This window comes from Rhinoraja longicauda, chromosome 24, assembly GCF_053455715.1.
Source record: "Rhinoraja longicauda isolate Sanriku21f chromosome 24, sRhiLon1.1, whole genome shotgun sequence".
NCBI classification, from domain to species: domain Eukaryota; kingdom Metazoa; phylum Chordata; class Chondrichthyes; order Rajiformes; family Arhynchobatidae; genus Rhinoraja; species Rhinoraja longicauda.
Genome location: NC_135976.1, coordinates 27,257,097 through 27,269,604, shown reverse-complemented (window position 1 = coordinate 27,269,604; position 12,508 = coordinate 27,257,097). Strand labels below are relative to the sequence as shown.

The 12,508-nt window shown below is 47.2% G+C and overlaps 1 protein-coding gene across 2 annotated transcripts in view; it reads left to right on the top strand.

Moving 5' to 3' along the window:
- LOC144605328 (F-actin-monooxygenase mical1-like) overlaps positions 1–5,209 on the top strand; it is a 92,963-nt gene extending 87,754 nt beyond the window's left edge. For both annotated transcript variants that reach the window (XM_078420456.1, XM_078420455.1), the window contains 3 exons: positions 179–266; positions 829–902; positions 4,894–5,209. In XM_078420456.1, coding sequence (XP_078276582.1) covers positions 179–266; positions 829–902; positions 4,894–5,090 — 359 coding nt within the window. In that variant the 3' untranslated portion in view covers positions 5,091–5,209. The remainder of the gene's footprint in view (positions 1–178; positions 267–828; positions 903–4,893) is intronic.
- The last annotated feature ends 7,299 nt before the right edge of the window (positions 5,210–12,508 follow it).

The following is a 12,508-nucleotide window of genomic DNA, read 5'->3' as shown; positions in this document are numbered from 1 at the left end:
TGCTGGGGATCGCCAGTCGGCGTGGACTCGGTGGGCAGAAGGGCCTGTTACCGCGCTGTATCTCTAAAGCTAAAAACTAAAGATAGGGGCTCCTGGAGGCAATAGGTGAGGCAGAGATCTAGCAGTAACAGGATAGATTGGATGAATGAAATGTAACAAACTGCTGACTCTGCCACAGGCGATCTCCCACAAATGATGCAGTCCTGGTTCACCCTGGTACAGGACAAGAACAAGCTCTTGAACGAGGAGTCCGAGCTGATGTTCAGGTGAGAAAGCTTTCCATTCTGTTAGCACTCAGAGAGCTGCTCTGCCTGGAATTTCAGCATTCCTTCTCCAACCGATTCCTTGGTGACTCAAGTAGCTTGGCTGGAGTTCATACCGTGCGTGGGAAGGGTTATTAGCCAAACACAGGCGGGTGGAACTAGTATAGACAGGGCATGTCGCTTGGCATGGGCAAGTTGGGCCTGTTTCCACACTGTGTAACTTTTTTTAACTTTACTTTACTTTATTGTCATTGTGGTGGGGGCGCATGCGACGAAATTCAGGCGCACTGCCTGAGCGGAACTCAAATGTGCAAGATAAAAAATAACGATAAAATAACAGTAAAAGAGTGAGAAAAATAAAAGCTGCTCATAGACTCACGTGCACATACAGCGACACATACGCAAAGATTCATGCACGCACACACGTTATGCCCACGTCTGCACCCTTACCTTTATCAGGTATAAAAAGAGATAGATTATTTTGAGACCTTTACTCGTACGTGAGCTCGGGTCCATTTGACCCTGAAGGGGGCAGACTAATGGTTTTGCACGTTTCGTCGCGCAGTGTCCGTGAGCTGGAGTTGCAGGATCAGAAGTGCAGATTGGAGCAGGATCTGAGAAGGTACATGGACATGGATGGTGAGTACTGTTCCTGCACACACCTCTAGGCTTCTCCCCCCCCCCCCCCCCCCCCTCCACATTCCCCATTTTGCTTTTTAGTTTAGAAATGCAGTGCGGAATGGAAACAGGCCCTTCGGCCCACTGAGTCCACACCGGCCAGCGATCCCCGCACTGCACTGCTCCCTGCAGACCAGTAAATAAAGATAATCACCGTTATTTTATTTTTAAATGAATGCTTATTTATTTTTGCTATCCACTTTGCTGCTGTAACCCTGCAAACATCCCCCTTGTGGGACGAATAAAGGATTATTATTATTAATATTATTATTATTAACATGATCCTACACACACACACACACACACACACACTAGGGACAATTTACATTTATACCAAGCTAATTTCCGACAAACCTGTAAGTCTTTGGAGCGCATGGGAGGAAAACCGAAGATCTCGGAGAAAGGCAGCAACTCTACCACAAGGGCCTGCTTCTGTGCGGGGTATCTCTTAGCTAAACGAAAATGAGCTGCAGGTCACGGCGGGCCCGGAACTCGTTGAGGTGGGCGCGGAGGGTAGATCTCCTACTTGGCTGGCAGAGACAGGATCTCGGGGCTGCAGAAGAGCCAGTGGCCTCTATAGTCCAGAAAGCCTGTCATCAGTTGGTGAGACACTGCAGAGTCAGCAGGGACTCATGATAAAGATGCATGTTGGTGTGTTGAATTACTTTAACGTTGTAAACCCCCAGCAGAGAGAAAAGGGTGAAGAACCGTTGATAGCTGGCGTTGGTATTTTCAGAAGGCCTGCGATAAGGTGCCACAGAATGGATAGTTTAAACAAAAAGAGTGATGACTTTGTGGGTAACATTACCGGCATGGGTCGTGGGTTAGCTAATGTGCAAGAACAAAACTCTGTCGGTTCAACAGGGTCATTTGAACCAGGAGATGTGACAAAGGAGGACTGATGCCAAGACCCCGACTGGGAGCGGCACGGTGGCGCAGCGACAGAGCTGCTGCCTTACAGCGCCAGAGACCCGGGTTCGATCCTGACTGTGGGTGCTGTCTGTACGGAGTCTGTACGTTCTCCCTGTGACCGTGTGGGTTTTCCCTGGGTGCTCCGGTTTCCTCCCTCATTCCAAAGACGTACAGGTTTGGCTTCTGGCAATTGTCCCTGGTGTGTGGGATGGAACTAGTGTACGGGTGTTCGATGGTTGGTGTGGACTCTGTGGGCCGAAGAGTCTGTTTCCACGCTGTATTTCTAAACAAAAACTACCGATACTAAAATGATTTTGATGAGAGGATCGAGTTTATAATCTTGTCTGAAGAAGTGTCCCGACCTGAAACTAGGGTAGACAAATGGGACCTTTATCCCGGGCTGTAAATATCAAGTACTAGACGGCACAGCTTTAAGGTGAGAAGGGCAAACAGAAACTTAGAAAAATAGGTGCAGGAGTAGGCCATTCAGCCCTTCCAGCCAGCACCGCCATTCGATATGATCATGGCTGATTGTCTAAAATCAGTACCCTGTTCCTGCTTTTCCCCCATATCCCTTGATTCTGTTAGCCCTTAGAGCTAAATCTAACTCTCTCTTGAAAACATCCAGTGAATTGGCCTCCACTGCCTTCTGTGGCAGAGAATTCCACAGATATTTAAAGTTTAAAGAAGATATACAGCGCAATTTTCTTTACACCTAGGGTGGTGGGTGCCTGCTATACACTGCCAGGGGTGGTGGTAGAGGTGGATATGATAGTGGCATTAAAGAGGCCTTTGATCAGGTTCACAGGTGATAGGAGCAGAATTAAGCCATTCGTCCCATCAAGTCTATGCCATTCAATCATGGCTGATCTATCTCTCCCTCTCATTCTCCTGCCTTCTCCCCATAACCCCTGACACCCGTACTAAGCAAGAATCCATCTATTTATGCCGTAAAAATATCCATTGACTTGGCCACCACAGCCTTCTGTGGCATTGATTTGACGCCAATGGTGATGTTTAATGGTGCATTCAAAGTGGAACATGTAAGGTCTTGGAACTTCTGCCATTTTTTTACTGAGGTCCTTGAGCCTCATCTGGTTTGAGCCTCATCTCCCTCCCCCTTCCCCCCTCCTCACCTGAACTTGCACCTATTCCCCCTCCCCCCTCTCCCCTCCGCTTCCCAATCCAACTTTCTTCCTCTAGCTTCACTATTTGCAACTCTTCAATCCTTTTATCTCACACCTTCTGACTTTTCATCTCTGGCCTTTGTCCAACCATTTGCCTATCAAACAGCCCTCCTCACCCGTGTTGGCCTATTATCTGCCAGGGTTTTGTCCTGCTCCTCCTCTCTTCCAGTTTTCTTTACCCCCTTTGCCTCCCCCCTCTCCAGTATCAGTCTGAAGAAGTGTCCTGACCCGAAACATCACTTATCCATGTTCTCCTGAGATGCTGCCTGACCCGCACTCTGGTTTGCATTTCCACAACTATCTGATTCCACCTACTTGCAATGTTCCTCCTGCCTGCTGCAGATGGAAGCTGTCACTGTTCCTTTTTCAGCTTCTAGATAATAGACAATAGACAATAGGTGCAGGAGGAGGCCATTCGGCCCTTCGAGCCAGCACCGCCATTCAATGTGATCATGGCTGATCATTCTCAATCAGTACCCCGTTCCTGCCTTCTCCCCATACCCCCTGACTCCGCTATCCTTAAGAGCTCTATCTAGCTCTCTCTTGAATGCATTCAGAGAATTGGCCTCCACTGCCTTCTGAGGCTGAGAATTCCACAATGGCTATACCATGGCTCTAGTCCACGGTGGCAAATCTTACCACCCACTCTCTTCACCTCCTCTGCTTGGCCTCTAATACAGTGGGGCGGCACGGAGGCACAGTGGTAGAGTCGCTGCCTTACAGCCCTTACAGCACCAGAGACCCGGGTTCGATCCCGACTGTGGGTGCTGTCAGTACACAGTCCGTACCTTCTCCCCGTGACTTGCGTGGGTTTTCTCCGAGATCTTCGGTTTACTCCCGCACTCCAAAGACGTACAGGCTTGTGGGTTACTTTGCTCGGTATTATTAATGTAAAATTGTCCCGAGTGTGTGTAGGATAGAGTTAGTTGTGCGGGGATCGCTAGTCAGTGCGGACTCGGTGGGCCAAAAGGCCTGTTTCCGCGCTGTATCTCTAAAATAAAATGCTCATTTTCTCCCCTCCTTACAATTCTTTTGCACCTCTCATCAGGCCAACCACAATATGCCTTGACACAACAATTTATGTTTATATAACACATCACGATAAGCGAGCAGCACTTAAAGTATCTGTGTACTGTATACAGTCTAGGACTGTATATGGTACATTGTCATAGTCTGGGAACTCTACTTCATTACTGCCACCACGGACTGATTATATATTTTTCCAGCACATTTCTAGGGTCTATTGAACTTAGTTCTGAGCGACACCAAAGTGAGAGTTTTACCCAACCATTCCAAAATATCACTCAAAGAGAGTCAGAGTTAAACAGCATGGAAACAGATCCTTCAGCCCAACTTGTCCATGCCAACCAAGTTGCCCATCCCACGCTGGCCCTATCTGCCTTATAATGTGCGGCACAGTGGCACAGCGGTAGAGTTGCTGCCTGAAAATGCCAGAGTCCCAGGTTCGATCCTGACTACAGGTGCTTGTTTGTATGGAGTTTGTACGTTCACCCCGTGATCTGCGTGGGCTTTCTCCCAGATCTTCGGTTTCCTCCCACACCTCAAACACGTACAGGTTTGTAGATTAATTGGCTTGGTACAAAAATGTAAATTGTCCCTAGTGTGTGTGTAGGATAGTGTTAATGCGCAGGGATCGCTGGTCGGCGTGGACTCGGTGGGCCGAAGGGCCTGTTTCCACGCTGTATCTTTAAACGAAACTAAACTCGGGTCCCCTTCGAATCTTTCCCTTCTCACCTTCAAGCTCTGCCCTCCAGATTCAGACTTTCCTCCCCATCCACCTTGTACTACACGTATCTGAGAAATTTAACAAACTCTACCTCTGCATCTTACAGCATCGCTGAAGACCAAGGAGGACCAAGTTGAAGAGGAGAGGATTTTCCGGGAGATGATCGAGGTGGTGAGGATGAGGGACAGGCTGGTCGCAGTCCTGGAAGAGCAGAGACTCCAGGAGATGGAGCAACATGCCGTCCTGGTGCCCTCAGCTACAGCCAAGGACCTCTCCACCCGTGCCTCCATCACCTGGACCTGATGCACTTTCACCTCAAGTGGTCCTGGATCATTGTTCCAAGACAAAGCCCGACGAAGACGTTCGCAAAAGGTCACCTCCGCTTCGATCATCATTGAAATAAATTGATCGCGACATATTTGAGAAGCTAATTTTTGGAACATGCTGTTCATATCATTTGCCCTTTAATTTAAAGTCAGAATTCCCCCCCCCCCCCCCCCCCCCCCTCCGACTGAACTGTTGTCAGTTGTGGTATAAGAAAATAACTGCAGATGCTGGTACAAATCGAAGGTATTTATTCACAAAATGCTGGAGTAACTCAGCAGGTCAGGCAGCATCTCGGGAGAGAAGGAATGGGCGACGTTTCGGGTCGAGACCCTTCTTCAGACTGAAGAAGGGTCTCGACCCGAAACGTCACCCATTCCTTCTCTCCTGAGATGCTGCCTGACCTGCTGAGTTACTCCAGCGTGTTGTCAGTTGTGGGATCATCAGTACTGGCTCCAAGCCCCTCTCCATCCATCCAGTGTTGTTTGGAGTCAAACCCAAGAAGGTGGATCCTGACCCTTTTAAGTTTACTGCAGATATTTTTATTGTTGTATATAAATCATGCTTGAGGCAACGTGTTGCCCTGAATGTGGCCCACCCACCCACCTCACCAGCTCTGCTGTGGCCCTGTTTACACATTCTGTATTGCCTGGATCTGAGCTATAGGGAGAGGTTGAGCTGGCAAGGACAGTCTATTCCTTGGAGCGCAGGAGGATAAGGGGTGATCTTCTAGAGGTGTACAAAATCACGAGGGGAATAGAGTAGGTAAATGCACAGAGTCTCCTTGCCCAGAGTAAGGGAATCGAGAACCAGAGGACATAGGTTTAAGGTGAGGGGGGAAAGATTTAATAGGAACCTGAGAGGTAATTTTTTTCCACACAAAGGGTGGCGGGTGTACGGAACGAGCTGCCGGAGGAGGTAGTTGAGGTATGAACTATCGCAACGTTTAAGAAACATTTAGACAGGTGCATGGATAGGACAGGCTTTAGAGGGATATGGGCCAAATGCAGGCAGGTGGGACGAGTGTAGATGCCGGTCGATGTGTGGGCAAGTTGGGCCAAAGACCCAAAGTATCACCTGTATCGTCTGACCTGCTGAGTTACTCCAGCACTTTGCGTTTGTCTCAGTATCCCATCATTTGCCGTTCCTCGTGATTTCAGGACGTTATTTGCACAAGTCTGCCCCCCTCTGGTGGATACAAAAAGTCCCACAACTCTTTAGGAGGACTGGAAATATTCCACCCTTTGCTTTGTTTTTTTTTTTAAATCTCAGTTTTCCAGCATCTGCTGTTTCCTTTTGCTTTTCAATTCAATCTTAAATCTATGTCAGAAAACCAAAGTGCTAGAAATTCTCAGCAGGAGAGGCAGCATCTGTGGTAAAAGAAACAGTTAACTTTATGTATAAGAAAATAACTGCAGATGCTGGTACAAATCGATGTATTCACAAAATGCTGGAGTAACTCAGCAGGTCAGGCAGCATCTCGGGAGAGAAGGAATGGGTGACGTTTCGGGTCCCATTCCTTCTCTCCCGAGATGCTGCCTGACCTGCTGAGTTACTCCAGCATTTTGTGAATAAATAGAGTTAACTTTATAATTGGGAGTATTCAGCTCCCAGCTTATCTGCTGCTGAACGCTAAATAATTTACTCCATCTTTCCAAGTTCTTATCAAACAAGTTAGACTTGAAACAATAACTCTATTTCTCCTTCCACTGATGCTGCCTGAACTACCGAATCTTACCAGCATTTTTGATTTGATTTTAGATTAACAGCATCTGCAACTTTAAACAAAAAGATTATATTTACCCGTAAATCCACGCTACTGGGTCAGGGCACTATGCCAGCAGAAATAGTTACTTCCGCTTCACCTCGTCTAAGGATCCTGTACATTTAAACATCAAATAAATCTACAAAACTGCTTTGGCTCTACAGAAAACAACTCCAGGCTGGCTGGTCTTTTCTCAACTATAATTCCACCTCCAGCAACATAATCCTAAATCTTGCGACCTCTTCTAATTCAATCGCATCTTTCCTGTTATGAGACCACTACTAGACTAACAGTTCCTGAATGACCATCCTGCTCTGGTTTTAAGTCTTCCCACCAATGTTCTTCATTCCCCCCTCCCCTCCTCCCACCCTGCCCCCAAACCCACTATTTGTACCCCGCTTGCCTGTACTCCATCTGCACTTGCACTTATTTCTCCCCTTCCTCCTCCTCCCACATTCCCTCCTCTATCTTCACAATCTGCAACTCTTTCATTCCTCTGTCTCACACCTTCGTGTTTTAATCTCCGGTCTTTGTTCCAACCATCTGCCTAGCAAAACATCTCCGCACCCTCACCTATATCCATGGCACGCCTCTCCTCTCTCCCACCTTCCTTCCCTCCCCCCGCCCCCACACAATCAGTCTGAACAAAGGTCCTGAGCCGAAACGTCACCAATCCACGTTCTCCAGAGATGCTGCCAGAGCTACTGAGTTACTCCAGCACTTTCTGTCCTTTTACGTTATTCATCTGCCCTGTCAGGGACCTGTAGTCTGTCAAAATGCCTCTTAAACATTAATATTGTATTTGCTTATACCACCATCCCGGCAGAGTGTCGCATGTGCGACCAACACACCACCATTGTGTCCCTTTCCTGTTCTTGCTGTGTGTCACTTTGCTGTGTTTTCTGTCCCCGAACGTAATCATTCATTTAGTATAAGAAAATAACTGCAGATGTTGGTACAAATCGATTTATTCACAAAATGCTGGAGTAACTCAGCAGGTCGGGCAGCATCTCGGGAGAGAAGGAATGGGTGATGTTTCGGGTCGAGACCCTTCTTCAGACTCAGTCTGAAGAAGGGTCTCGACCCCAAACGTCACCCATTCCTTCTCTCCCGAGATGCTGCCCAACCTGCTGAGTTACTCCAGCATTTTGTGAAGTAATCATTCATTTCTTTGGATTGAATTCTTTTTTTGTTTCCACACGGGTGCAACTTTTCTACTGCCGAAACGTTCTTCCTCCTGTTGCACATGCCCACACGTCCCCACCAGGAGGGTTAAGTGAAACCTCCCTCGAGGCAGCTCAAAGCCCTTACCCTTGCTCAAAGCAGAAGGGGAAGTGTGAGTGAGGCCAAATGCAAATTGGAGGAGCAGCACCTCATATTTCGCTTGGGCAGCTTCCAACCTGAATATTAATCCAACCTGAATTCCAAGCATGAATATTAATTTCTCTAACCCTTGCTTTCCCTCTCTCTCTGTCCCTCCCCCGCCCTAGTTCTCCGACTAGTTTCACTGTTCTGATTATTTTGTGTGCCTCGTTGTCACCTGCCTCTCATTCAACAATGAACTTGATCCTTGATCATTTCCTCGATCAGCATCAGCTTTGATCTGTTCTCTTCACACTTTACATGCTCTTTATGCCCTTCCATATCTCGTTTCCCTTTCCCCTAACTCTCAGTCTAAAGGGTCTCAATCCAAAACGTCACCCATTCCTTCTCTGCAGAGATGCTGCCAGTCCTGCTGTTACTCCAGCATCTTGAGTCCATCTGAGGGGAAGTAAAACCAGGTCTACCCTCCCATAAACATTAATCCCAACAATCTTGTTGAGCCCTGTCTCACTAATTTGATTTGAGAGTGTGGTGCGTGGAGAACTGTGACTTGAGGATTCCTAGTAATTCCACTACTTGTGGTCACCAGAGCAAGGCACCATTTTAGTAGTTGTCCCCATTGCCCACCCATCTGAGTGCATCTGAATGGATGTTTGCACATTTTCTAAGATGGTAGCCAGTTTCCAGCCTAGTTCTTTAGACTTCAGAGATACAGCATGGAAACAGGCCATCCATCGGCCCACCGGGTCCGCACTGACTGGCGATCACCCTGTACACTAACAAAATCCTACACACTAGGGACAATTAACCAACAAACCTGTGCATCCTTGGAGAGTGGGACCAAAACCTGAGCACCCAGTGAAAACCCAGTCATGGAGAAACCGTATAAAGCCCGTGCAGTCAGCACCCGTGGTCAGGATTGATCCCGGGTCTCCGGTGCTGTAAGCTCACAACTCTACCACTGCACCACCACGCTGCCCTTCTAGTTTTTTCTTGTGGGGGTGTTGGTGCAGTCAGATAGCCACAGTCTAGATTGGGCTCTGCGGTGGCTGAGGATGGGAAGGGGAGAAGGAGGGGTGGAATAAGGAGCTATCAGAGCCTGTGTGTACCATTGTGGTGGCCTCAGGACTGGCCTTAAGAGGACCTGATCAGAGAGAGGTCATTGGGGTGAGGAAGGAAGAGGTGGGGACTACAAGGGTGAATTAGGTGCATGAGGGTTTACATGGATAGGAAAGCTTTAATGGAATATGGGGCCAGAAAACTGGGCAATGGGGACTACCTTGGATGGGGGCATCTTAGTTGGCATTGACAATGCCATTAATTTCCACCAGTGGGAGGGTCTAGGACCAGAGACCACAGCCTAAGAATAAAAGTATGTTCCTTTGGGAAGGAGATGAGGCGGAATTTCTTAAGTCAGAGGGTGGTGAATCTGTGGATTTCATTTCCACAGAAGGATGTGGAGTCCAAGTCTGCCAATATTTTTATGGCAGAGATAGTTTGTTGATTAATACGGGTGTCAGGGGGTATGGGGAAAACACAGGAGAATGGGGCTAAGATAGGGAAAAATAGATCAGCCATGATTGAACAGCAGAGTAGACTTGATGGGCCGAATGGCCTTATTCTGCTCCCATCACTTATAAGTTGGACCAAATGGCCAGTTTTCATACTGTGTGACTCTTGGGAACCCATACGTCTTATACGTATGAAATCATAAAAGGACTAGACAAGCTAGATGCAGGAAAAATGTTCCCAATGTTGGAGGAGTCCAGAACCAGGGGACACAGTCTAAGAATAAAAGGGAGACCATTTAAAACTGAGGTGAGAAGTAACTTTTTCACCCAGAGAGTTGTGAATTTGTGGAATTCTCTGCCACAGAAGGCAGTAGAGTCAAATTCACTGGATGAATGTAAAAGAGAGTTAGAGCTCTAGGGGCTAGCGGAATTAAGGGATAGGGGGAGAAGGCAGGCATGGGTTACTGATTGTGGATGATCACAATGAATGGCTGTGCTGGCTCGAAGGGCCAAATGGCCTCCTCCTGCACCTATTTTCTATGTTTCCAAGACAGCACTGTGGGGTGTGAATATCAATTTGTATAATTGCTGATTCTGGACAAGCTCCTTGTCAGCTGCCATGCTCTGATAAAGGTGCTTCGCAAAGGGAACAATATCACTTGATTTGGCAGCAAGAGTGACTTACACTTGAAAGCACTTTCAAAGTCCTAAATCGCATTTCACTCCAGAAAATCATTTGAATTTTAAATTGTGTTTTGCTGAAACGGAATCAGATTTGCTTCAGTGTTTCTTTCACGGATACAGAAATAAATTTTTAAACAACCTTTGTTTTTGTTTCATCGTTTGCTATTGTTGAGAGGCTTTTTGAAGTCTCTCCGCAGATGGAAATGCTGCTTCCTGCATTGGAATTCCAGAGCTAAAAATCACACCACACCCATTTGTACCAGCGGTTTAGTTTAGAGGTACAGCACGAAAGTAGGCCGTCCGGCCCACCGTATCCACGCCGACCTGCGATCCCTGCACACAGGTCCTTCTGCAGTTGTACAGGGCCCTAGTGAGACCGCACCTGGAGTACTGTGTGCAGTTTTGGTCTCCAAATTTGAGGAAGGATATTCTTGCTATTGAGGGTGTGCAGCGTAAGTTTATTAGGTTAATTCCCAGAATGGCGGGACTGTCCTATGTTGAAAGATTGGAGTGACTAGGCTTGTATACACTGGAATTTAGAAGGATGAGAGGGGATATAAGAGAGTGTTGGGTCCACTGTTGTTTGTCATTTACATTAATGATCTGGATGATGGTGTGGCAAATTGGATTAGTAAATATGCAGATGATACTAAGATAGGTGGTGTAGTTAATAATGAAGTAGAGTTTCAAAGTCTACAGAGAGACTTGGGCCTTTTGGAAGGGTGGGCTGAAAGATGGCAGATGGAGTTTAATGCTGATAAGTGTGAGGTGCTGCATTTTGGTAGGACAAATCAAAATAGGACGTACAGGGTAAATGGTAGGGAATTGAGGAATGCAGTGGAACAGAGGGATCTGGGAATAACTGTGCATTGTTCCCTGAAGGTGGAATCTCATGTGGATAGGGTGGTGAAGAAGGCGTTTGGTATGCTTGCCTTTATAAATCAGAGCATCGAGTATAGAAGTTGGGATGTAATGTTAAAATTGTACAGGGCATTGGTGAGGCCGAATCTGGAGTATGGTGTGCAGTTCTGGTCGCCAAATTATAGGAAGGATGTCGACAAAATGGAGAGGGTACAGAGATTTACTAGAATGTTGCCTGGGTTTCAGCACTTAAGCTACAGAGAGAGGTTGAGCAGGTTGGGTCTTTATTCTTTGGAGCGTAGAAGGTTGAGGGGCGACTTGATAGAGGTTTTTAAAATTTTGAGAGGGACGGACAGAGTTGACGTGGGTAGGCTTTTCCCTTTGAGAGTGGGGAAGATTCCAACAAGGGGACATAGCTTCAGAATTGAGGGACAAAAGTTTAGGGGTAACATGAGGGGTAACTTCTTTACTCAGAGGGTGGTGGCTGTATGGAATGGGCTTCCGGTGGAAGTGGTGGAGGCAGGCTCGATTTTATTATTTAAGAGTAAATTGGATAGGTATATGGATAAGAGGGGATTCGAGGGTTATGGTCTGAGTGCAGGTAGATAAGACTAGGTCAGGGAGAGTGGTCGGCGTGGACTGGTAGGGCTGAACGGGCCTGTTTCCGTGCTGTAGTTGTTATATGGTTATATGGATCTTATCGAAACATATAAGGCTATTAAGGGGTTGGACACGTTAGAGGCAGGAAACATGTTCCCAATGTTGGGGGAGTCCAGAACCAGGGGCCACAGTTTAAGAATAAGGGGTAGGCCATTTAGAACGGAGATGAGGAAAAACTTTTTCAGTCAGAGAGTTGTAAATCTGTGGAATTCTCTGCCTCAGAAGGCAGTGGAGGCCAATTCTCTGAATGCATTCAAGAGAGAGTTAGATAGAGCTCTTAAGGATAGTGGAGTCAGGGGGTATGGGGAGAAGGCAGGAACGGGGTACTGATTGAGAATGATCAGCCATGATCACATTGAATGGTGGTGCTGGCTTGAAGGGCCGAATGGCCTACTCCTGCACCTATTGCCTATTATCACACTAACACGTTTCTAGGGCCAATTTTACAATTTCATGAAGTCGATTAACCTATAAACCCGTGCGGCTTCGGAGAGTGGGAGAAAACCGGAGCACCCGAGGAAAACCCACTCGGTCCCAGGGAAAACATACAAGCTCCGTACAGGCAGACAACATACAGTGAACGGATTGGATAG